The sequence below is a fragment of the Triticum urartu genome, chromosome 7A (genome assembly GCF_056163025.1).
Source record: "Triticum urartu cultivar PI428250 chromosome 7A, HENAU_Tu73, whole genome shotgun sequence".
NCBI lineage: Eukaryota > Viridiplantae > Streptophyta > Magnoliopsida > Poales > Poaceae > Triticum > Triticum urartu.
In genome coordinates, this window is record NC_141879.1 from 86,361,517 (window position 1) to 86,388,788 (window position 27,272).

The 27,272-nt window shown below is 43.9% G+C and overlaps 1 protein-coding gene across 1 annotated transcript; it reads right to left on the reverse strand.

The window, feature by feature from the left end:
* Positions 1 to 23,518: 23,518 nt before the first annotated feature.
* Positions 23,519 to 24,154, reverse strand: LOC147958085 (uncharacterized). The gene is made up of 2 exons (XM_087535902.1): positions 23,966 to 24,154; positions 23,519 to 23,881 (listed from the first exon to the last, which is right to left on the reverse strand). The coding sequence occupies exons 1-2, from the start codon at positions 24,152 to 24,154 to the stop codon at positions 23,519 to 23,521; spliced, it is 552 nt and encodes a 183-aa protein (XP_087392028.1).
* Positions 24,155 to 27,272: the final 3,118 nt, after the last annotated feature.

The window sequence follows — 27,272 nt, forward strand, 5'->3', positions numbered from 1 at the left end:
CTCTTGCAGCCCATAAGGCCCTCCGGGAGAGGTGGCCCCTCCCGGTGGACCCCCGGAACCCCTCCGGTGGCCCCGGTACAATACCGATATGCCCCCGAACCTTTCCGATGACCTTATGACAACTTCCCATATATAAATCTTTACCTCCGGACTATTCCGAAACTTCTCGTGACGTCGGGGATCTCATCCGGGACTCCGAACAACATTCGGTAATCACATATAAGTCTTCCTAATAACCCTAGCGTCACCGAACCTTAAGTGTGTAGACCCTACGGGTTCGGGAGACACGCAGACATGACCGAGACGACTCTCCGGTCAATAGCCAACAGCGGGATCTGGATACCCATGTTGGCTCCCACATGCTCCTTGATGATCTCATCGGATGAACCACGATGTCGAGGATTCAAGTAATCCCGTATACAAATTCCCTTTGTCAATCGGTACGTTACTTGCCCGAGATTCGATCGTCGGTATCCCAATACCTGGTTCAATCTCGTTACCGGCAAGTCACTTTACTCGTACCGTAATGCATGATTCCGTGATCAACCACTTGGTCACATTGAGCTCATTATGATGATGCATTACCGAGTGGGCCCAGAGATACCTCTCCGTCATACGGAGTGACAAATCCCAGTCTCGATTCGTGTCAACCCAACAGACACTTTCAGAGATACCCGTAGTGCACCTTTATAGTCACCCAGTTACGTTGTGACGTTTGGCACACCCAAAGCACTCCTACGGCATCCGAGAGTTACACGATCTCATGGTCTAAGGAAATGATACTTAACATTGAAAAAGCTTTAGCAAACGAACTACACGATCTTGTGCTATGCTTAGGATTGGGTCTTGTCCATCACATTATTCTCCTAATGATGTGATCTCGTTATCAATGACATCTAATGCCCATAGTCAGGAAATCATGACTATCTGTTGATCAACGAGCTAGTCAACTAAAGGCTCACTAGGGACATGTTGTGGTCTATGTATTCACACATATATTACGATTTCCGGATAACACAATTATAGCATGAACAATAGACAATTATCATGAACAAGGAAATATAATAATAATCTTTTTATTATTGCCTCTAGGGCATATTTCCAACAATGATATGGTCTCGGATTTTTGTACCATTCTGTTTGCCTATCAGTTTCTCGCATCTTGGCGGTAGTTTTGGCATTGAACCTAGATTACTAAAAGCTTTGCGTCCAATTTGGCATTGTCATTATAGATGAGGCAGAGACGAGTCGAATGAGGGTTCATGGCTCCATTTTCATCTGTGTGATGATCCTTTCAACACTGTAGTGGATCTAGTAGTCTTTATGTTTGGCAGATCAAGGTCTCCATACGAAACGAAGACATTCAGATGGTTCTCCCAGTACTTCTGTCTTCTGTATTTTCTTTTCATTGATGCCTTCAGTCATGATTTTTGGACACATACGGGACATATCCTCTCTCTTTTTTGGTCGGGGACCAGACCGATGAGCTATGGAACGCTATTAACCCATCTCGTGCTTAGTGAGGTTTCTACATCAGTGCAAACCGAATCGCATGTTGCATAAGTCCTGGAGTGGAGTGGAGTCGGCAATCTCCTTCTTTTGGATGACCGATTACTTGTCTCCCATGGAAAGACTTCAAAACAAAAGTGAAGCAAGACGTTGTATGGTCTTTTTAAATGAAACGTTTGCAATTCAACGGTACACATACTTCCCTTTCATTTTCTTTTTTATAAGTGAGAAAACCAAAAATGTCCCAAAAATCTAACTCCTTTCCTTTCCATTTTCTTATCAGTAAAACGTAAATTTTATGTCAGACAGTGCTAATTAAGTTTAGGAGAAAATAAAATTCGATTAACAAAAAACGATATGTGACATACATGAGAGTTCTTTTTGAGTTGTACCCAACGAAGAGTTGTCGATTTTCTAGAGAACCAACCAGTGATCGGACAATTAGGATGGCAGTGGTACCCCAGAGCATCAGAGATCAAACACTATGTTTGAGGCTTTGGTATGTCACAAATATGAATTATTCTCTCCTCCTAAAAAATAAAATATTCTTTTAGTAGGAGACGATATTTCAATCTATAGCCAGGATTTCATCAATCTTCAAACTCTGCAGGATTTGAGTATATGGTGTCTGCGTTTCTAAAAAAGTCATTTTTTATGAAAGAAGAAATACAAAACATGAGCTCACCCATGCGACCGACGAGGGCCGTTTAGAACAGAAATATTACTTGATTTGTCAAACTTTTTTTAAAAAAAGATAAAAAGCAAAGTTTCTCCCTTGAGTGAAAAAAGGAAAATGCGAGAAAACGGCCGGTCGTCCGCGGCAAAACTCTTGTTTTCTTATTTGTGGGATTTTTGCGACCTATTAATGATTTTGTAAGGTAGACTCAAACACATTGTGCTATATCACTAGTTCGTGCCAAAGCCAATAAACCATCTAGTAGTAAAGATTCTGGTGAAACATACAAGCGATTGCTCAGGGAGAAACTAGTAATATTACTGTGACTTTATAATATCTAGAATTGTGTTAATTCCATGCGAATTTACTGGCTTTGGTAATTACCTGCTTCCATATCTTCAAGGGCAGTCTATTCTAGATAAACTTGCATCACCTCATCATTTAACAGATCTGCACTAGCAGCTTTTAGGAACTGCATTTTGCATGCTAATGTTTCATATGACCCTATCCTTCATGTCAAATTATTTCTCGAGCTTCATCTGCAACATATATGCGAACGAAATATAGCTCACTTCTTCATTTAAAGCCATCTTAATTCTGTTTTCTGCCGTGCCAAAATCTGATGTCAACAGCCACGAAGAATCTGATAAAGGAAATGCTGCGCAAAAAGGAACAGTTACACAAAAACATCCACGTTAAAAAAAAATCCACGTTAGATCAAGTACAACTTCTGAGAACAAAACAGTAGTTTGCAGATGAGAAAAGTCCATATTTAAACCCTGAACTAACCAGTCGGCTTGATTTACAACCCTCATCTTTGAAACCGGTTGAATTGCACCCTCAACTTATCACATAGTTTGAAAAAACAACCCTTGACTCAGTTTTGAGCGGGTCAACCGGTTTTGACCAAGTCAAAGCTGACTGAGCAAGCCAACTCAGCAGGATGTGAAAAAACAATTGATCGATCTCCAATGTGGTTCTGTCTCCACTCGACCCCGACCCTCTTCTCAATTCTCATCTCGCGACAGAGTCGCCGCCGCTACCGCCGCCGTTTCCGCCGCCCCGCCGCACCTAACTCCGGCTGCCGCCGGCGACTGGCGTGCTGCATCCCCGCCTCTCGCCCCAACCGCAATCCAGCTTGAGCCCCGCCCCCGCCCCCCTAGAGTCGCCGCCACCACCAATACCTGGGATGCCTCCACCCTGACCGGGTTTCGTGTGGTTCGGCGGCGGTAGCGGGAGAGCAAGGGGAAGGGTCGAGGAGGATCGGGAACTCATTCCCAAGATGACAGCCGTGTCAGGAAGACAAGGAGTCGACCTCGTCCTCAATGGCGGGCACCGAGGCATGGGTGTGTGGCGAGGTAGGCTCGGGGAAGTGGTGCTTCCTGTGAGTTCGCTTGGAGCTTCGCCAGGACGTTGCGAGACCGAGGGAGCAGACGGTGAGGGCAGTGTCGAGGTGCAGACGGAGATCTACGACAGAAGATGATCAGTCGGAGGCGAAGAAGATGGTCTCAGATGGTTCGATTGGAGGCATCCTGCGTGAATCGCCTAGACAAGGATGAAGAGGGGGTGCAGCGAAGCTAAGGGACATGGCAGCGCCTCGAGGGGTGGCCGGTGGCTACGGTTGTGACAGTCGGTGGTGATGACTAGCTCGCGGGCACGTCGCTGGCGTCGGGCTCGGGGCTCTACTGCCTTGCGGCTACAACGCGTGACGGCTGTGTGGTGGCGCCGCCGGTCTCCGGTCGCCGGCGGCAGGGGTGGTCGTGGTAGAGGTGGAGGGCCTTGGCATCCCAGGCGACCCAAGCGGCGGCTGCGGAGACTGGGTCGGGGCTATGGCTAGAACAAGCCGCAAACCTCTTTTTACCGGACGGGGTACGTACCGGAGCGGCATCCACCGTTCGCATTGTTTGCGATTCGTGCCTTTTGATGGCCCACACGTTTGTATATAAGTGTATTCATCTGCCCGGGCCGCTGTATTGATCATTACGTCCTATCAATGGTTGGCCCCACTTATTATTAACTCTTTTTCTTTACCCCCTAGTCCTCACCCACCCCCCGCAAACCTATCTTCTTCCATCGGTTGCTATGATTCATCCGCCGCCATCTCCTCCGCCGCCTGGCCTCGTTCTTCGCAGCCGAACTGTTGATTTCTTCCCCGTCGCCTCGGCCGCCGGTCCGCGTATTTTGGCGGCTCAGCAGTCGCTTTTCTTCCCCTCCGACTGACCTACTTCCGCCGCCCTCGTTAGTTCGTAAAGGTTAGATATCCATCTTCATTTACCCATAATTCCTGCTGCTCATCTTCATTTACATATTCTACATTTAGCTTATTTTGGTTAGATATGTAGAAATCCGCGACCTCTAAACCTATATTCCGTAGTTGATAAACGCTTTGGTTCTCTAATCCTAGATCCCCATGTGTAAACTAGAAAAAGCGGTAGCTCATTAGTAATGAGATGTTCAAAGTGAGATAGTTATTAGTTACAGAAACTGTGATTGAAATATGATTTCTATTTTCCTTAATTCGTTTGAAGGGTACACTCTGTGTGCATGATTTCAATTTTTATTGAAATAAGATCGTGCAAATTGTTAGTTAAATGGCTATTGTACATTATTCCAATCTGTATTGAAATAAGGTACAGAAACTATATCTGAACGTGCAAGTTAAATGGCTGCATCATTTCAATTTTTATTGAAATAAGAACCTTAAAATTGTTAGTGAAATGGCTATTCTACAGGATTTCAATTGTTATTCTACATGATTCCAATTTGTATTGAAATAGGTTAAAGAAACTATATCTTAACGTGCTTGTCATATGGCTATTCTACATGATTTCAATTTTTATTGAAATACATTTTTTAAGTACAGACTGCAGACATTTTTTAAAATAAGATGGCACATAATTTGTGTTAAGGGTACACAGTGGGTACTGAAATGTTACATATAGTGTTCAAATTTGACTAAAATCCATACTAAACTGCTACATCCGTACGTAACTTAGGGGTTTCATAAGTCCACAGGTTGTAAGTACATTCAGCTCCAAATAATCTAAAATGTTAAAGTTACTGATAACTGGATTTCCTCTTGACCACTTTATTATTTCTACCTATGCTGGTTCTGAATTTCGAATTTTTAATTTCACAGATGACTAATTCTGCACGCCGTCGCCGGAAATCTCCAAGCTTTGAGACAAGGAACTCTGATGAAAGCTGTAGCATCGACATGAGTGATACCGATGTTTCCTCTCAATTAAAATCAACCAGGAATAGCCGTAGAAGATTTCCGAAGAAACTTAAGAGAGCAGCTTCCCCCGAAGTTAAGCAGGTATTTACTTAGTACACTAGATGTTTGCATCGCTTTAAAATGTAATTATTGATGGCAGCACTAACCTTCTGCTTCCCCGAACATGCATGTAGACAATCAACTGGAAATGTGATCCAAACAAGATACGCGCCATTATAAAAAAACTATGTCCAGAACAGCTAAAATGGATAGAAGAATTGGGATTTGGTCACTCATTCACATGATTGAGTGCAAGTTACCCAGAAAGCTAACTATATGGCTGATGAAAAGAGTAGACTGCGACAGCAAGTGTCTAGTATTCAGAAACAGGAAGGTTTCTATAGTACAAGCTGTTGAAGTTACCTGCTCTTGACAAAGCAGTTCCAATGCCCCGTCCAGGTAGGGTTCGTGATAAACCTTTCAGAGGTAAAACTGAATTCAAGTCTGCTACGGCCGGAAGAGGAGAATCACTCAAGGAAGCGACAGACAGGATGTTAACGTACAAAGAGGAGAAAGACAAGGACAAGTTTTGCTTGTGTTTCATGCAAGTCATTCTTTGCGCCTACTTAGCTCCGACGACTGGTTACCAAATTAATAGAAGTTACCTGCTAGGAGCTTTGAAGGACTTGAGCGACATCCCTCGTATGAATTGGTGTCGTTTTGCTGCTGAGTACCTTATCGAGGCAATCCGTGAATCAAGGGAAAACAAAGTGCCCAACCTGAATGTCGGTGGATGCGTACATATTCTACATGTAAGCTAAACCTTTAAAAAATTGCACATACTATGCTTCCACTACACATTCACATCACTGTGGTACTAATAAACCCTATTTCTATTCTGTCTAATTATTGCAGCTCATATATGTGGATCTATTTCAATCACATTTAGTCAAAATACCTCAGGGTTACCCAAGGATTAAATATGTGGGTTCAGCAGTACTGGAACAAATAGATCATACTGGAAAAAAGAAGACACAAGATCATTGCAATTTGTTTGAGAGCTTACTGGTATACAAGTCATGTAGTTATTAATACTCTTCATTTTACCTATTTCCTTTAACTTTTTAACTGAATCTTCATGTATTCTATTGCAGGACGATGAAAAGTTAGCAATGTTCCCTACTGCAGAAGACCATAATGATGATCTTGATGATCATGAAAAATCTACACATTCCACCCCACCAGTAACAGCTAATATAAGTATTGTACCTTGCCAGGAGAAACATAAACTTCCTCCACAAGTAGTACAAGTTTCTAAAAAGCGCCCGTTGATGAAGCTATGTACCTAGGGTAGGGGCATGGACCTGTCCTAAGTACCCTACCCAAGGACATCCCTAGAAGAAGTCACCTTTCAATCGACTTGGAGGTATCCCACTCGACAGATTCAAGACACTCGACCATGGAGCTATCACTCGACCACGAAGCCAACCACTTGACTGCTAGGAGATCTAAAGTCACTCCGCACGCAAACGGTCGGTCATTAAGTAACTTTTATGGTCATCATAGCACTTTATTAAGGGTGTTACCAGTAACGCCCAGTCTTAATGTACTTTAAACCCTGCATTACTGAGGGCTGAAGGGGCCTGGCGAACTCTATATAAGCCACCCCCCTCCTCAGTATTAAGGGTTCGCACCCCTGTCATCCATACACACATAATTCAATCGACCGCCTCCGGGCACCGAGACGTAAGACTGTTACTTCCTCCGAGAAGGGCCTGAACTCGTAATCCTCGTGTGCTTACAACTCCTCCATAGCTAAGATCTAGCCTCTCCATACATACCCCCCTACATCACTGTCAGAATTAGAACCACGATAGTTGGCGTCCACCGTGGGGCTAGGAGTCTTAGCGCCTAGTTGGAGAAGTTGCGATTTTTCCAATCCCTTTGATCATGGTTTCAGGCGGAGCTTTGGTGGAGGGCCGCGGGATCCATCTCGGCGCACTCACGTTCATCGCCGACGACTCCGCTTGGCTTCAGGAGGCTCCACTCGACATCGACGCGCTCCCCGTCCGTGGGGCGACACACTTTCGCGCATGCGTCCGTGGTGTCCTCCTACGGCAGCCGTCGACCCAGTATCGGCCGGCTCCTGTGGCATCCCCCCGCCTTGTCTCTCGCCGGCGCAAGCGCTCCGGTCGGTCGAGGCTTCAGAGGTGGGTGAGGCATGCGGTGGCCCGCCAGTCGGCCACCCCACAAGTCGCGGCAATCGAGCCCGACGAATCCCTCTACGGCCTGTTCGACCTGTCGACTGGCTCCGCAGAGACCGCATCCGAATGCGACAGCAATGACCCAGCGGCAGAGGTTCTGGTGATCGATGGGCCACGCAGTCCTCCCGGCTTTCCCCGCACCGATGGAGGCGCGGGTGGGGGCGACCCGTCGCATCCCCACGAAGAGTATCTCCCCGAGCCTCTCACGTCAGTACAGCGAGAGGAGCTTCACCGCTGGAACATGGATGCACTCCACACTCCTATAGTTGGAGAAACCCCCGAGGCCCGAGCGTTGGAGGACGCGCGCTTGGCTAACTTGGCCGAGCGCACTCGACTGGAGAATCTCCAACGGATACTCGACGAGCGAGCACTGGGCAAGCATAAGGATCGACTCCGGAGTGGCAAGCATAAGGCAGTCGCCCAGGAAACCAGAGGAAATTCCAGTCAGAAAGAGAAGCGGAAGGCCGAGCCAGACGCTCCTGGGGAGGCCCTGGCCGTAACCCAGGGAAAATTTAAGGGAAAACCCAAGGGGCCTTGGAACCCCAAGAAAGTTAAGGACCAAGATGGAAATGATATTTTGGATCTGCCGTGTCACATCCACACCAAGAAAGATGAAGAGGGTAAACTCATTTACCCAAAGCATACCACTCGATAGTGTCGGCTCCTGATCCAGCAGTTTCAGGGCAAGCAGTCCAAAGATAAGGAAAAGGAGTCGGACAAAGTTGAGGACAAAGAAGATAGTGACGATGGGTACCCCCAGGTCAATTCCACCCTGATGATTTTTGCTGATGTTGAAAGCAAAAGTCGACCGAAGGTTATTAACCGTGAGGTGAATATGGTTGCTCCGGCAACACCCAGTTATCTGGAGTGGTCTCAAACTGCCATCACATTCGACTAGTCTGATCACCCTACGCATATTGCTACCCCTGGGAGGCAAGCTTTGGTGGTCGACCCAGTTGTCGAAGGCACTCGACTGACCAAAGTCCTGATGGATGGCGGCAGTGGTTTGAACATACTGTACGCAAAAACATTGAAAGGGATGGGCATTCCGATGTCCAGGCTCAGTACCAGTAACATGAGCTTCCATGGAGTCATTCCTGGGAAGAAAGCCGAGTCACTCGGCCAAATTGCTCTTGATGTGGTTTTCGGTGATTCCAGGAATTACCGCAAGGAAAAGTTGACATTCGAGGTTGTGGATTTCCAAAGTGCTTATCATGCTATTTTGGGCAGGCCAGCTTATGCACGCTTCATGGCTCGACCGTGTTATGTGTATCTCAAATTGAAGATGCCTGGTCCCAAAGGTGTGATCACTGTTACAGGCAATTGAAAGAAAGCAGAAGAGTGTTTTCAGAAAGGCTCAAAGATTGCTGACACTCAGATGGCAGTGGTCGAGCTGCAAGAGTATCAGAAGACTGCAGATCCGAGTAAGTTGCTACGAGCCAAGAAGCCTGCTTCAGAGTCAGCTTTTCAGTCGTCCGGTGAAACGAAGCCAGTTCACATTCACCCGACCGATCCAAATGCTGCTCCGAGTCACATCTCAACAACGCTCGACTCCAAATAGGAAGAAGCGCTCATCCAGTTCCTCCATGAGAACTGGGACATCTTCGCATGGAAGCCTTCTGACATGCCTGGAGTTCCCAAGGGGCTGGCTGAGCACCGTCTACGAGTCGACCCAAAATTTAAGCCTGTGAAAGAACATCTTTGACGGTCTGCCGTTCAGAAGAGGAAGGCCATTGGCGAGGAGGTGGCTCGGCTCTTAGCAGCAGAGTTCATCCGAGAAATTTACCACTCCGAGTGGCTCGCCAATGTTGTCATGGTCCCCAAGAAGGACAAGTCACTTCGCATGTGCATTGACTTTAAACATATCAATCGGGCCTGCCCGAAAGATCATTTTCCTCTCCCCCACATCGACCAGATAGTCGACTCGACCGCGGGATCTGAACCTTTTTCTTTTCTAGACGCCTATTCCGGGTACCATCAGATCCGTCTGTATGGGCCCGACGAGATCAAAACAGCTTTCATCACTCCATTCGGGTGCTTCTGTTATGTCACCATGCCATTCGGCCTCAAGAATGCCGGAGCCACGTTCATGAGGATGATTCAGAAGTGTTTGCTTACTCAAATCAGTCGGAATGTGGAGGCATACATGGATGATATTGTGGTTAAGTCATGGAAAGCTTCCGACCTGCTGACTGACCTTGCTGAAACCTTTGCCAACCTCAGGAGGTATGATATCAAGCTCAATCCATCAAAGTGCACATTCGGAGTTCCAGGTGGGAAGTTACTCAGTTTTCTCGTTTCCGAATGGGGAATCGACGCCAATCCTGAAAAAAATTGGTACTATACTCCGGATGAAACGTCCTGTGCGTGTGCATGACGTCCAAAAGCTTACAGGATGCTTGGCCGCTTTAAGTCGATTCATCTCTCGCCTCGGCGAAAAGGCATTGCCTCTTTACCGATTGATGAAGAAGTCCGACAAGTTCGAGTGGACTCCAGAAGCTGATGCAGCGTTTGCAGAGCTCAAAGCTCTGCTCTCCACCCAGCCGGTGCTTGCTGCCCCAATCAGCAAGGAGCCTTTGCTGCTGTACATTGCAGCCACAGGACAAGTTGTCAGTACAGTACTGACAGTCGAGCGGGAAGAAGAAGGAAAGGCCTTCAAAGTTCAGCGCCCAGTATATTATGTTTCTGAAGTTTTGACTCCTTCAAAGCAAAGATATCCTCATTACCAGAAGCTTGTATATGGGATTTATATGACCACGAAGAAGGTTGCACATTACTTCTCTGATCATTCTATTACAGTCGTCAGCGACGCTCCACTATCAGAGATTTTGCACAACAGAGATGCAACTGGTCGAGTGGCCAAATGGGCGATTGAACTTCTTCCCCTAGATATCAAGTTTGAGGCAAAGAAAGCTATCAAGTCCCAAGCAATTGCAGATTTCGTTGCCGAGTGGATCGAACAGCAACTTCCGACTCAAGTTCACTCGGAGCACTGGACCATGTTCTTCGATGGATCTAAGATGCTGAATGGTTCCGGTGCTGGGGTAGTATTGGTTTCCCCCCGAGGAGATAAGCTCAGATATGTTCTCCAGATTCACTTCGGTTCCTCCAATAACGAAGCAGAATATGAAGCACTTTTGTCTGGGTTGCGCATGGCCATTTCACTCGGCGTCCGTCGCCTCATGGTCTATGGCGACTCAGATTTGGTGGTTAATCAGGTGATGAAGGAGTGGGACGTCAGAAGTCCAGCTATGACTGGTTATTGCAATGCAGTGAGAAAGTTAGAGAAGAAATTCGAGGGGTTAGAGCTTCATCACATCCCCCGACTGAAAAATCAAGCGGCTGATGATTTGGCAAAGATAGGCTCCAAGAGAGAAGCCATCCCCAGCAATGTGTTCCTGGAACACATCCACTCGCCATCAGTCCAAGAAGATCCTTTTACAGATGAAGCCCCGCAGCCAAAGAGTGCCACAGATCCGACTGAAGTCGAAATTCCAGCTGTGGTCGACCTAATTATGGAAGTTTTGGCAATCACCCCCGACTAGACGATACCGTACATCGCGTATATCCTAATAAAGGAACTCCCGGAGGACAAGGAAGAGGCTCGACAGATCGTCCGTCGATCCAAGGCCTTCACAGTCATAAAGGGACAGTTGTATAGAGAAAGCGCGACTGGAGTCGGTCAGAAGTGCATAACACCAGAAGAAGGTCAAATAATCCTTGATGATATCCACTCGAGGACCTGTGGTCACCATGCGTCCTCTCGGACCATTGTGGCTAAAGCATACCGAGCGGGATTTTACTGGCCAAGAGCAAACGAGATGGCAAAAGAGATAGTCGACAAATGTGAAGGGTGCCAGTTCTACTCCAACATGTCGCACAAGCCTGCATCAGCCCTGAAGACCATTCCACTCGTCTGGCCCTTTGCTGTTTGGGGACTGGACATGGTTGGCCCATTGAGAACAGGCAGGAGCGGTTTCACACATGTGCTTGTGGCAGTCGACAAGTTTACCAAATGGATTGAAGCTAAGCCTATCAAGAATCTTGATGCTTGCACTGCTATCAGTTTCGTGAGGGAGTTAACATTTAGATATGGAGTCCCGCACAGCATCATCACTGACAATGGGTCAAACTTTGATTCAGACAAGTTCAGAGCTTTTTGCGCCTCTCAAGGCACACAAGTCGACTACGCATCGGTCGCCCATCCCCAGTCGAATGGACAAGAAGAAAGGGCAAATGGTATGATTCTCAAAGGACTAAAACCTCGGCTGATGCGTGATCTCAAGCACGCAGCAGGCACTTGGGTCGACGAGCTTCCGTCAGTTCTGTGGGGATTGAGGACCACCCCGAATCGGTCGACTGGAAGAACTCCGTTCTTTCTGGTTTATGGAGCAGAGGCAGTCTTGCCGAGTGATCTACTTCACAATGCACCTCGAGTCGAGCTTTATACCGAAGATGAAGCAGAACAAGCCCGGCAGGACGCAGTCAACCTCCTGGAAGAAGAAAGAGAAATGGCTATGATCCGATCGACCATTTATCAGCAAGACTTGCGTCGATTCCACGCCAGAAATGCGAAGAGTCGAGCCTTCCTAGAAGGAGATTTGGTCCTCCGAGTGGATCAACAGAAACCTCACAAGCTCGCTCCTACTTGGGAAGGCCCCTTCATCATCACCAGAGTCCTCCACAATGGAGCATATCACCTTTACAATGTCGATCGCCAGATCGATGAGCCACGAGCTTGGAATGCGGAACTGCTCCTCCCCTTTTACACTTGAATTCTCACTCGAATGAGATGTAATAAGAAAAACTTCTGTAGTTTATTTATCAAAGACAAGAGTGTTACAATTTTTCCTATAATTGTTGTCGCTTTTGTTTGCGTGTGTAATCCCCCAGTGGGTGGCTTAGCTGCGAATCCGTTTCGCCTAAGTTTGTACAAAAAAAATCCTACCGAGTGGTGAGCCAGACTCCCACTCGGGGGCTTAGCTGCAGCCCAATGCCCGCCTAAGTGTTTAAAAATCCTACCGAGTGGTGAGCCAGACTCCCACTCGGGGGCTTAGCTGCAGCCCAGTGCTCGCCTAAGTGTTTAAAAAATCCTACCGAGTGGAGAGCAGACCTCCCACTCGGGGGCTTAGCTGCAGCCCAGTGCTCGCCTAAGTGTTTAAAAATCCTACCGAGTGATGAGCCAGACTCCCACTCGGGGGCTTAGCTGCAGCCCAGTGCTCGCCTAACTGTTTAAAAATCCTACTGAGTGGTGAGCCAGACTCCCACTCGGGGGCTTAGCTGCAGCCCAGTGCTCGCCTAAGTGTTTAAAAATCCCACCGAGTGGAGAGCAGACCTCCCACTCGGGGGCTTAGCTGCAGCCTAGTGCTCGCTTAAGTTTGAAAAAATCCTACCGAGTGGAGAGCAGACCTCCCACTCGGGGGCTTAGCTGCAGCCCAGTGCTCTCCTAAGTGTTTAAAAATCCTACCGAGTGGAGAGCAGACCTCCCACTCGGGGGCTTAGTTGCAGCCCAGTGTTCGCCTAAGTTTGAAAAAATCCTACCGAGTGGAGAGCAGACCTCCCACTCGGGGGCTTAGCTGCAGCCCAGTGCTCGCCTGAGTTTGAAAAAATCCTACCGAGTGGAGAGCAAACCTCCCACTCGGGGGCTTAGCTGCAGCCCAGTGCTCGCCTAAGTTTGAAAAAATCCTACCGAGTGGAGAGCAAACCTCCCACTCGGGGGCTTAGCTGCAGCCCAGTGCTCGCCTAAGTATTTAAAAATCCTACCGAGTGGAGAGCAAACCTCCCACTCGGGGGCTTAGCTGCAGCCCAGTGCTCGCCTAAGTTTGAAAAAATCCTATCGAGTGGAGAGCAAACCTCCCACTCAAGGGGCTTAGCTGCAGCCCAGTGCTCGCCTAAGTTTGAAAAAAATCCTACCGAGAGGAGAGCAAACCTCCCACTCGGAGGCTTAGCTGCAGCCCAGTGCTCGCCTAAGTTTGAAAAAAAATCCTACCGAGTGGAGAGCAAACCTCCCACTCGGAGGCTTAGCTACAGCCCAGTGCTCGCCTAAGTTTGAAAAATCCTACCGAGTGGAGAGCAGACCTCCCACTCGGGGGCTTAGCTGCAGCCCAGTGCTCGCCTAAGTACGGAACACATTCCAATCCGCAAGAGCAACGAGGTGCAAATTGACTGCTACCTTCTCCTTCGGAGCTGCACCATAAATGCAAAGTTATTTCGAGTGAAGAATAAGATCCACTCGACAGATAATTCATGAAGATATTCAACGATAAATCAAGTTCAGATAAGATCCAAAGGTCCTGGACCGCAGATCAAAGTACTCGAGCCTCCGGCTCGACAGAGTGTAACGGTTACAAATCCACTCGGCATTCCGAGGCAAATTTAAAGTGAAGCATACAAGTTTTTATTCCTCAAGCGGAGGACTGGAAGGGGCGACGAACTCGTCCAAGTCGACCCCGTCTGCAATACGGGTGGCAGCAGCGATGAAAGTCTCCATGAAGTCTTGAAAGTTGTGCTTCCTTGTATTGGCAACTTGAATGGCAGCCAACTTTTCCTCTCGCGCCTCCTTGCAATGGACGCGAACCAGAGACAGAGCGACGTCAGCGCCACATCTAGCAGAAGATTTCTTCCATTCCGCCACTCGACCTGGGACTTCATTCAGTCGAGTCATCAAGGACTCGAGGTCATTCTGAAGCATCGCCCTAGGCTAGAGCGACGTGTCGATCCGCGACATCGCAACCTTCAGCCGAGCAAGATAGTCAACAACGCCGGCAACACGAGATTCCAATCGGAGCACGTTCATAGCAGCCTCGTCCTTCACTGGAGAATTGATGGGGTCCAAGCCCCTCTCCACTCGACCGGTCTCCTCTTCGAAGTTCTGGCAGAATTCTGTAAACACAATTCAAGGATAAGTTAGTGGCTCTACACGAGTTTGGTGTCTACAAGTCAGTCGGACCGGAGTAATTACCCTCGAGCATGACGAACAGCTTCTTGGCGAGTCCACCGAGATAAGCCTCCAGATCGTTCCTCTTCCCTGCCAGTTCGCTTGCCTTGTCATTCAGAGCTATCTTGTCATTCTTCAGACGGCTGACCTCTTGATTAGCCGCGTCGAGAGCGGTTTTCAGTCTGGAGTTCTCCTTTTCAAGAGTACCAACTGAAGCCAGTTTTTCTTCAGCAAGCTTCATTTTGTTCAAGGCCTCCTTCCGCGCTTTGGCAAGATCTTGATCCTTCTTCTTCAGAGCTTCCTCCAGTTTATCTACGGAACGTCGAGTGAGATCAACATCAAGAATGGACAAGAAAGAAAAGTCACTCGTAAAGAATGGAAAACCTCACCAGCCATACCTTTTGCTTCTTCTCGCGCCTTCTGCAAGTTCTCTTGAGCAAGCTTCAAGTCAAGGTTGAGATGGATCTGTTTGTTCTCCAACTCAGTATAGCGAGCCACAAGTTCGCAGGATTTTTGCAAAAAATCAGTCGACAGACGTCCAAGATAAGTTGCTTCCGAGTAACCAAGAGACAATGGTGGAGTTTCTAAGACTACAGCTGAATCAAAAACATTCGACAGCAGTCTCGGGGACTACACCCAGTGGGTGCACTCAGCGTGCCCCCACTGGCTCAAAAAAAAATCGACTGCCCGCGGTCGACCGTGTACAGTTCCATTCGACATGGCCTGACCAGACAGAGTGAAGAAGTTCAACTAAAGCAACACAATATAAAGACTACAGTTGATTGCCAGCAGTCCACCGTAGTCTCGGGGACTACACCCAGTGGGTGCACTTAGCGTGCCCCCACTCGACCAAAAAGATTAATCGACACACCCAGTGGGTGTACATGTATAAAGATCTTCAGACAAGAGATTCTTCAGATAGCATATCCCAACAGAACAAGCGGTGATCGACTGACCTGGACGTTGCTCTGAAGAGCTAAACTTGCGTCATAAGCTGCTTGGCTGGCTTCCCGAACCACCTTCACTTGCTCCATCATGATCCCCGCCTGGCGTATAGCCTCTTTAGCGGCACCCACTTGGTCCTCAGGGACGTGGTGTGTGGCGAATAGCGAAGGCGGATCTGCAGTCGACGTCGAAGGCCGGACACTCGTCAGAGGCACAGCGAAGGTCACAGAAGCCCGAGTGGTATCACCACCCTCACGAACTACGGCCTCAGACACCGGAGTAGTTTGCGGGGTCTTGCCAGCCGGCGCTCTCCTGTTCCTTCTCGCCCTCAGCGGCACTTCGTCATCATCATCAGGGAGGTCAATGACATGAGGAGGAGCTACAAGAAAAATCCAATCGACCAGAGCTATAAGAAATCGTCAGTCGACTAAAAGCAGGGCATCAGTAATCGTACCAGGGTTGGAGGTAACAGCATCTTCCATCTCTTGGTCGTCTTCCTTGGCGGAGATCTCAGAGGTAGCAGCGCTGCAAATTTCGAAAGTCAATCATCTTATTCAATGAGTCGACCAAGAGTCCATCGGGTTCAACAAAGGAAAACAAGTTCTACTATTACCCAGAAATGGTGAGAACAGTCATCTTCATCTTGGGCAGAGCCTTGGGCGGCTTGGACGGCGTCGCTCGTGGATGCTTGGGAGCTTTTTCTGTCGGCGCTGGAGAAGAGGTCCGAGGGCGCTTTGACGACTGCCCAACAGGGACAGTCGCCTTACCACGTTCCCGCGCAGGGTCGTGTGTAATCTTGGATCGCCTTTCCGAGCGGGGAGGCTCGACTTCTTCCTCCTCCTCTTCACTGGAGTCGTCGTCGTCATCCCCCTCTCCTTCGCCGTCAGATTCCCACTCTCCTTGCTCGTCTCCACTTTCTCCTCCGCTCGCCTCTCCTTCCTCGGCTTGCTCCTGTGCTCCATTGGGCGTCGAGTACATCTTAGTAGTGGCCTAGAGGACAGCAAACAAGACAAAAGTCAATCGACCGATTCAAAGAGAACAAATAAAGAAAGAAAGATCTCAGTCAGAAACGCAAGGTCAGACCTTGTCCACTTCGTATGTGTGGTCGAGTGGAGGAATCCTCCTGGCTCCTCGGGGGTTGTCTTTGTTCCCTGTGATGCTCGACAGCCACCCTTCCAGCATCTCGTCAGTGACCTCCTCTGGGTGAATCCGAGTGGTGTCTTCGAGACCCGAGTACAGCCACATCGGGTGGTCACGAGCCTGAAGCGGTTGGATGCGCCTCCGAAGGAAGACTTCCAACAAGTCCATGCCAGTCACACCCTCGCGGACAAGCTGAACCACTCGACCGACCAACACCTTGACTTGTGCCTTTTCCTCCGGCGTCACTTTCAGAGAGGCAGGTTTTTGTGCTCGGTACAGAGAGAAAGGGGGAAGCCCAGTCGACTGTCCTGGGGTCGCCTGGTCTTTACAGTAAAACCAGGTCGACTGCCAACCACGGACTGACTCGGGAAAAGTGATAGACGGAAAAGAACTTTTTCCCCTCATCTGGATCGCCAGGCCCCCGCACAGCTGGATCACCTGCGTCCGTTCATCACTCGACTTAGCCTTCTTGACCGGCTGGGAGCGACAAGTGAAGATGTGCTTGAAGAGTCCCCAGTGGGGGCGGCAACCCAAGAAGTTTTCACACAAGGAAACGAAAGCAGCAAGATACACAATGGAATTGGGAGTAAAGTGATGGAGCTGCGCTCCGAAGAAGTTCAAGAAACTCCGGAAAAAGGATGAGGAGGCAGAGAGAATCCGCGATCGATATGGGTGGTGAGGAGGACGCACTCACCATCAAGAGGCTAGGGTTCGACTTCTTTTCCCGGGAGACGCGCAGATTCGTGGGGAATGAATCCCCCCTCGACCAGATCATCAAGATCATCCTGCCGAATCGCCGACGGCATCCAGTCGCCCTGGATCCAATCCTTGGGCAGAGCAGTCCTCGAGGAAGATCCGCCCCGAGCGTACTTCTTCCCCTTCCCCTGCACCGCCGCCTTCTTCGCGTGCTCCAGAGCCAACGTCTTCTCCTTCACCATCGTCGCCGGCGAAGCTCGAACAGACCTACGGCACCAAGGTGAGAGCGAAGGTGGCGGAGGATCTTGTGAAGGGAGAAGGAAAAGTGAAGGCGCACTGTTCGGGGGTCCTGAGCCGGCAGCTTATAAGAGGTCGCTTCCGAGTGGCTGACTGGTAGGCCCAGGCAATCCCGTCAAATCCCGCAACAGGCGCGAGCGCGGTACGTGGCGAAAAAGGTGGCGCGGGGATCGAGGAGCTTCCGTCTTATCCCATCCGATTACTGCGGCCGTCCTCGTCCCGCGCGCTTCCCGAAATTCAAATCCCGCAAAATCCGCGGGCTGCAGAATAACTCGTCAAACAGAAGATCCCTTTCACACCATCACTCGGAACTTCACAAGTAAAGAAATTCACTCGACAAGAGGCCTAGAATGGATCAAGGCGACAGAAAGAAGTTGACGACGTCATCCGTGACAATTGATCCAAAACAGGGCGTTCATATAGCAGAGAGAACCAGTCGGAAAGATCCCCAACTCCTTCCCCACTCAAACCTCGATCCATTTGGGGGCTAATGATGAAGCTATGTACCTAGGGTAGGGGCATGGACCTGTCCTAAGTACCCTACCCAAGGACATCCCTAGAAGAAGTCACCTTTCAATCGACTTGGAGGTATCCCACTCGACAGATTCAAGACACTCGACCATGGAGCTATCACTCGACCACGAAGCCAACCACTCGACTGCCAGGAGATCTAAAGTCACTCCGCACGCAAACGGTCGGTCATTAAGTAACTTTTATGGTCATCATAGCACTTTATTAGGGGCGTTACTAGTAACGCCCAGTCTTAATGTACTTTAAACCCTGCATTACTGAGGGCTGGAGGGGCCTGGCGAACTCTATATAAGCCACCCCCCTCCTCAGTATCAAGGGTTCGCACCCCTGTCATCCATACACACATAATTCAATCGACCGCCTCCGGGCACCGAGACATAAGGCTGTTACTTCCTCCGAGAAGGGCCTGAACTCGTAATCCTCGTGTGCTTACAACTCCTCCATAGCTAAGATCTAGCCTCTCCATACATACCCCCTACATCACTGTCAGAGTTAGAACCATGACACCCGTCACATCAAGCTACAGATGAGGTGATTTCTTAAATCTGTGTTACACTAGTTCATTATTTTTCATTGATATATTCATGAATTAGTCTATGTCCAACTTGCAGAATTTGATCAAACGGATAAAGATTCTTGAAGACCAGTACACAGCCGATCGACAAAGGTTGATAACTTTGTCTGAATGAAAGCTTCAAAACAAACTGCAACAGCTTCAAATTAAGAAAACCAAGGAAATGGCAGCCTTGGTCCAGGAAGAGATTCAGAAGGCTATGTTACCGATGATTGATGATGCACGTCCAGGAAGTTCTCTGCACAATGATGATGCAACTTTGACGAAACGAACTGTAGGAACACAAAGTCCATGTCACTCCAATCTAGATGAAGTTGTTCTCAATTCTTCCCAGTCTGCTCAACTGGTTCACGAAACTAGCGCTCATGTTGATGTCATCCAGCAGTTGACAGCTGGAACACCGGCATCTCCAACCTTCATGAATGAAACTCTAGAAATTGGTACTTATGAATCAGAACCAGGAACCAATTTTTTGAACATTGAATGTGTCGAAGCTGACAACTTCCATCCTGCTTCGCCAATTCTTGCTCAGATTACTCAGTATGAGCCTTCTTCTTCTTCTAAAGAATTGACTACCACGGATCAGATTGTTGAGGCTGAACCTGCTGCTTGTAAAGATCCATTGGTGGAAAGAATTTGCACTTTTCAAAATCTCAAGTCTGATGCTATATCATGTTCTGCAACAACCGCCTTAGAAAGACAAGAGACTTGTGTTGCCAATGTGGTACTGTCGTCAAATAATTCTGCTTCTACACATCCCCCAGAATTAGTCTCTGCAGTCATCATTCCAACAACTGCAATTGTCATTCCGAACATTGCTGCAGACCAAGTCCAGTCACATTCTGTTCAAACTGAGAGAAGCAACATGCCAAGTGAAGATTCATCAATAATGAAGTTTGTTGGTACTGATGGTCAAGCGGATAGTGCTTTTCTTCTACCTGTTACTAGTGCTCATAATGTGCTTGGACATGGCAACCAAGGGGATCAGCCAGAGAGTAATGCATTTGCTGTTCAACATGCACAACAGGATTCATCGAAAGATGTTTTGCATGAAGTAGGTAATACCGTTACTACGGCACCAACTGCTGATGGAATTCAAGATATTGCCTTCATTGATCCAAAAACAACAAAATCTTCATCTCAAATAGATGTTTCTGATTCACAGAAAGCTACCAAGAATAATAGTTTCCCACACAATCCTGCATCAGATGTTGTTCAACTACAACATACAGACAAGTCGACACTTGAAGATGGCATTCAGAAACAATCGAATGATCATTTGGTAAATCTTGATGTCAGCAAAATTGATATTCTATCGACGAAAGATATTGAAATTGCTGATACTGATTCCACTTCAAAAGATGTTCCAAATATTTCTTCCCCACCTTTATCCATACAAATAGTAGGTGATGTATCAATTATGTCAGTGGGTCAGATGACCAGGGAATATGATAGGATGAATGTACCAGCGGGTGCTACTATTCATACTACCCAACATAATGCTGCATCTACGTTGCAGGAAGTCTCAAGAATTTAAGATAATCAGGCTATTGTTTTGGAAACTTCAGTTCTGCCAGACCATAGCTCCGCCAGTTTGGATGTTTTACAGATAGACCCTTCAAAGTTACCTGATGATATGCCAAAACCAAGCACTGTACCCTCAGATATCACATTGCAAATTGGTCAAACCTCACCAAAGGAATCCGCAGCACTGCAAGATTCTGATAAAAAAATACTAGAAAAATGTGTGGAAATGATTCTATGTATGACACCGAATCCAGCACCTGCAAATGATAACAACGAATCACTAAGTCTTGCTATCAATGAAGTGCTCAGTTAAAACTTAGAACAAACTCTTGCATTAGCAGAAATACAGACTCAGTGCACTGCAGGAGACATAGAATCATCATCTTGTCAGTCTACACAAGAAGATGTTGCAAACATTGCCCAAATGGATATAACTGCAAAAAAACAAGATGAATCCCAAGAACATCCTTCCGATGATTCAATTGCAGAAGTAAGTTCTGAGCGCACTGAAGATGATGATATATCTAAAGTGGGCAAGCAAGATTCAGACTCTCATACTTCTTATTTAACTCCTAGTAAGTTAATACAGCCAACAATTGTTCTCACTTAAATAATGTATTTATAATTTACATGACTTAGTATAGTAATAATTATCTGACTTGTAAATATTCAAATATCAGGACACAACTTCAGAGATATAGAGATAGTTCACATAGCCGATGAACCTTCATCTCGTAAAACAATTGATTGTGACCACATCTCTAAGCTTGCTGAGCCATTACCAGATGGAGAATGTTTTGATTATGCTGGTAGCATAAATCCTTCTATGAAGATGAGAAAACAGTGTTATCGGAAGAAAGAGGAGATCGTCGAAGGCATATCTGAGCTCATAAAGAAGAAGCAATATCCGGTGAAGAAGTTGAACGACCTGTACAATACTCTTGTCGCTGGTAGCAAGTTCCGAGGTTTACGTAAGACACGACGACGCAATGATAATGACACAGGTGGTACCAAGATAAGGATAGGTCCAGCTTCTGTAACAGAAAGAGAGTTAGTACAATGCCTAATGCCAAAAGGAAAGATGTGCAAAAATATGATGTGGTTACTGTCCGTCGCACTTATGTATGATTGGGGATCAAAGACCAAGATTATATTGGACCAGACTATTATAGTAAGCACTCTTTACTTTTTTTACGCATAATTTTCATTCCATTCTTGTTATCTAACAACTCCGCATTCTTATTTAGACCGAATTGCTAAAAAAAGGAAATAAATGCAACCATGCATATCTCTGCAAGAAGCTTCGTAAGTTGCCACTTCAAAATGTTGAGCAGGTAATCTTTCACCATCTACATTTTTACTTTCTTATGTAAGTACATGTTAGTAATAAACAAATTTGTACTTTTTTTTCAAGCTATTTCTGCCTACACTATCGGACAACCATTGGATTCTGGCTGTCATTAACCTCACGCAAAACACAATTGAAATTTATGAATCTAACTTAGAAGTCAAAGAAGGTGAACACCCGCACAGGGTTATGTTGGAGAACATGGTAGGTCATTCTGTTACTAGTTCTATTTCATATTTCCTAATTCTGACAAATGTTCAACACATTACCTGAAATTTCTCACATAAATAATTTGCATTCACGACCTTTCTCAACAAATTGGAGGCTAGCAATCTCAAAAAATCATTGAACGATTGTCTCCACAAGAGTGCTTTCGCATTTACTGATTTCCCAATGAAGTATTGTTCTGCTGGAAAACAAACAAACAAGTATGTATGCTACATCTTTTGTTATATACTTCAGTAATATAATGAAATACTAATAATAATTATTATGGCAGTGATGACTGTGGTTCCTGGGTTCTTAAAGTCCTTCTGTGTCACAATGGCAAAGAGCTCATTGGAAATTACAAGGTTTACTATTGAACACACAACAATGTTCTCACAATCTTATATAACATCACAACTTCCTATGTACAAGTTCATCAACTATTAACTCTTCCTTGCTTCCTTACAGTGGGCAATGGATGTCTTCAGGAAGGAAATATGCTATATCCTCGTTTACCACCGCTTCAATGATCTCAATCCAAGGAGCCCTGAGATTAAGAAGATAGCATCCGCCGTGAAGACAAAAACAGACTGATTCCTCCACCGCGTTGTTGCCTATGTAGCATTCGCTACGTACTGCAAGTTATTTCATATGATGTAGTAGTTTCATCTGAAATGAACAATGTTCATTCCATGCAATCGTCGTTTTGTATGGTACTTTAAAACTATTAAGGTTATTCCCTGCTTTATAACCAATGGTTGTATTGCCAGTATGTAAGGAAATGACAGCACAACTTCTTGCTGTCTTCCAATCACTTTATGTATCTCATATTTCCGCTACTAACAGTATATATTGCACTCACGGTCTCTATCATTCTTAAATTCTGTATAATATATTTCTAAAACGTACTCTTAAGTCCAAAGATTGTTCCACATCATATGAATAAAATAACTTGTATGCTTGTTCTTCTTGCTCACAGCAAATTTTGGGCTCACAGCTAAACTTCTTGTTGTCTTTCAAAGTGTTTATATTTCTTCTATAGATCATATTATTTATCATACTTAAATTCAGTATCATAGCTATCAATCAAATACTATCAAGTACAAACATTTATCCATATCATAAGAAGAAATTACTTTGGGTGCTCACAACTAACTTTTGTCCTGACGTATCTTTCAAATGTCACACTAAGATACTTATTCTGTGTTTATCTGCTATGTGAAATGAGACATCACATACTTGTATTGGCATACCAATTATGTATGTTACTCGTTTCACTGAAAATTAAACTTATTTTGTAACTTTCTTGTTACATATTTCATTCCATACTTTTCTTTCAAAATTTGGTTTCAAGTAATAGAAACGATATACCAATACAATAATCTCTTTCCAAATTTGATTTCAATTAATACAAATGATATACCAATACAAACGAGCTACCGCTACATATTTCAATTCTTTTTACTATGCTCTACAGATTTCATTACAGACATCTCTTTCCAAATTTCATTCCACACATCTCTTTCCAAATTTGATTTCAACTAGGTTGCCCATTTGCGTAATGACATGACAAAAGCAAGCTTAACTAGATTTTCATACATCATTATAGAATAACATTACATATTGGTTCACACGGATAGGTTTTCAAAGTTAACCTACATCAAGATAAATTAAAGTTACAGCTAACAGTATAGTCACCAAACTTGAAGGAGATCCTCCAATTGCTAACCAAGTTGATACCAAAAAGATTGTTCCCCATATGAACATCTTCAACATTCTCACTGATCCTTCAAGCTTTGTTATACAACCTATGACCTCTCCCAGCTGCTGCTCTCTATCACTAGAATCTTGTTCAATCTTCAACCTCAGGGAATTAATTAATCTAGCTTGATCAGCAAGCTTTCTGTTTGCATCATCAAGCATCTCCTTAATTGGCGCTCCACAATAATCCATCATTTCCTCAACGTACTCCATTAATATATCTCTCCAAATCCAAATGCTACATCTTCCTGGCTGCTCTTAAATATATTAGGTGCGAGATGATAATTAGATTTCTGCCAAGATCCAAAAATCAGTAAAGATGAACAATCAACTTACAGTGCTTCCACATGAAAGGTACTCTCGATCTGGATTCCGTGTGGTGCGAGACATCATCTTCCTCGCCTCAACCTTGCAAGCACACCTCAGCTCTGGTGGATCCAAGCTTCTACCATCTCTAACTGACTTGTACACCCTTCTAGAAGACCTAGAGCTTGCAGATCCAGATGAATTACCCGGTTGCAACATTTTGCTCTGTGAAATGAGTGTGTTCGTTCCGCACTCTTATATCCCCCACTGGTCATTGGATTCTAACAAGTGGGTTGGCTTTCTCATTTACTCACATGCGTCAGTACCACGCATCCTTGTGAGGTCAGTTCCTGCTTTTCACAGTACCACGCATCCTTTGATTTGACATATCATAATATACAATTTTTAGACAACGCCACACTACTACGTTTCGAAATGTAACTCTTCACTGTTGTGTAAAAATGCAATTTTCCACTTTATCAGGTCGCTTTAATTTCACATATACTAATATTTTTTAATTACAGTACTGCAAACTACTAATTACGAAATGTAAATAGTGCAGAACATACAGACATATTATTTTACATTCACTAAACGTTAGCACATCGTACCACGGTAAAAATTGCAACCTATCTAACACAACAAGATGGGTACTAAAATACAATAAGTTCAGTCATATATTCCATTTCAATTTTACATTTTTTTTTGTTTTATGTAATATGTTTTTGGTTAAGTTCTATCAAACATGAAACATTAATATCAGTACAAATTATTTCAAAAAACATGTATAACTATTTTTTCATTTGAAAATTATTTCATCACATGTGAATCGTTAAATAACATATCACATTTCATTATATCCACATTTCAATATTTCCAAATAGTCAATCAATATTTACGAAAGTGAAATGCAATATCAATAACATATCACATTTCATTCTTTCCACTACTGTTCAAAATTTATATTCCATTATACACACAATACGAACAATATGTCATTTTATACATCTGAAATATGATATATCTTAGACAACATATTTCACTGCTACCAACCAACAACAATATGTGAATCTATACATGTGCAATATGAATTATATTAAACTACATGTTTCAGTAATACCAACGAGGACATATCATATGTCATTGTATACATGTCAAATATCGTATTTGTTAATTAACCATGTTAGCACCGTGTAGTCACATGAGGTAATATGAATGTGAAACATTTTGACACAATTATTAAATGACATATGTGAAATATGTTTTCCCATTTTCGCTATGCAAATATTGCATTTAATAATCTGAAAGTTAAATGACATATATAGAACATATCACATTTCATTCTTTCCACAATTGTATATTGTACATAATGTGAATCTATACATGTGCAATATGATATATATTACACTACATGTTTTAGTACTACCAACGAGGACATATCATATGTCATTGTATACATGTGAAATGTCCTGTTTGTTAATTATTTCATTTCATGCTATAAAACTGATCTCATATTATATTGTCCCCACAATTGGTGGATTTCACATAAACATTGATAGTTACAACATCTCATATTTCATTACACACAAAATAGGAACAATATGTGATTCTATACATGTGAAATAGTGAAATACGATAAGTTCAGTCATATCTTGCATTTCATTTCTACATCATACATTCTATTAGCAGTGAATTATTTAAATATGATATATATTATTTACTAAATTTTTGTTTTATGTAATATGTTTTTTTGTTCAGGTCTGTCAAACATGAAACATGAACATCACTACAAATTAGTGCAAATATCTTATATACCTGTTTTTTTAATCAAAAATATTTCATCACATGTGAAGCTTTAAAAACATATCACATTTCATTCTATCCACATTTCACTCTTTTCAAATAGCCAATCAATATTTATGATAGTGAAATCCAATATAAATTACATATCAAATTTCACTACTATCACTACTGTTCAATATCATATTTCATTTTTCACACAAATAGGAACCATATGTCATTTTATACACCTGAAATATGATATATCTTAGACAAATGATATATATTGTACATAATATGAATCTATACATGTGCAATATGATATATAATACACTACATGTTTCAGTACTACTAACGAGGACATATCATATGTCATTGTATACATGTCAATTGTCATATTTGTTCATTATTTCATTTCATACTATAAAACTGATCTAATATTATATTGTCCCAACAATTGTTGGATTTCACATAAACAGATTGAATTGTTATAATTACAACGTGTAACATTTCATTATTTCATTTATAACTATACAATTGAAAAGTCCTATTTATAACAGCGCAGATTTTATTCATTGCACAATTATATAATTTCATATAATGATATTGAAGTGTGATAATAACAATGTCTAATATTTCATTCTATCCACAATAGGAAACTTACCAAATTAATGAATATTGTACTCATGTGACACAAATGTGAAATATGTTTATTTTTTCTATGCAAATATTGGATTTTATATTTTGAAAATGAAATGACATATATAGAACATATCACATTTCATTCTTTCCACTATTGTACATAATGAAATGTCAACTTATTATGATACTGATATTTGATTGTTAAACCATCTCATATTTCATTACAGACAAAATAGAAACAATATGTGATTCTATACATGTGAAATACTGAAATAGGATAAGTTCAGTCATATCTTCCATTTCATTTTTCCATCATAGATTCTTTTACCGGTGAAATAGTGAAATATGATATATATTATTTACAATAAATTTTATTTATGTTATATGTTATTTTGTTTAGGTCTGTCAAATATGAAACATTAACATCAGTACAAATTATTGCAAATGTAACATATACCAGTTTTTTCAATTGAAAAATATTTCATCAAGTTTGAAGCTTTCAAGACCATATCACATTTCATTCTATCCACATTTAAATCTTTCCAAATAGACGTGAAAATTCATATTTATAACAGTGCATATTTCATTCATTACATAATTATTAAATTTATAATGATATTGAATTGTGATAATTACAATGTCTAATATTTCATTCTATCCACAATAGGAAACTTACCAAATTAATAATTATATTACTCATGTGAGACAAATGTGAAATATGTTTTTCCATATTTGCTCTGCAAATATTGCATTTTATGAAAATTAAATGACTTACATAGAAAATATCACATTTCATTCTTTCCACATTTGTACATAATGAAATGTGAACATATTATGATAATGAAATTTGATAGTTACAACATCTCATATTTCATTACACACAAGATAGGAACAATATGTGATTCTATACATGTAA

Coding starts and splice junctions, on each gene's coding strand:
- LOC147958085 (XM_087535902.1), bottom strand. CDS start 24,154: ATGTTGCAACCGGGTAATTCATCTGGATCTGCAAGCTCTAGGTCTTCT. Junction 23,882..23,965: donor ACCTTTCATGTGGAAGCACT/GTAAGTTGATTG, acceptor ATTTAAGAGCAG/CCAGGAAGATGTAGCATTTG.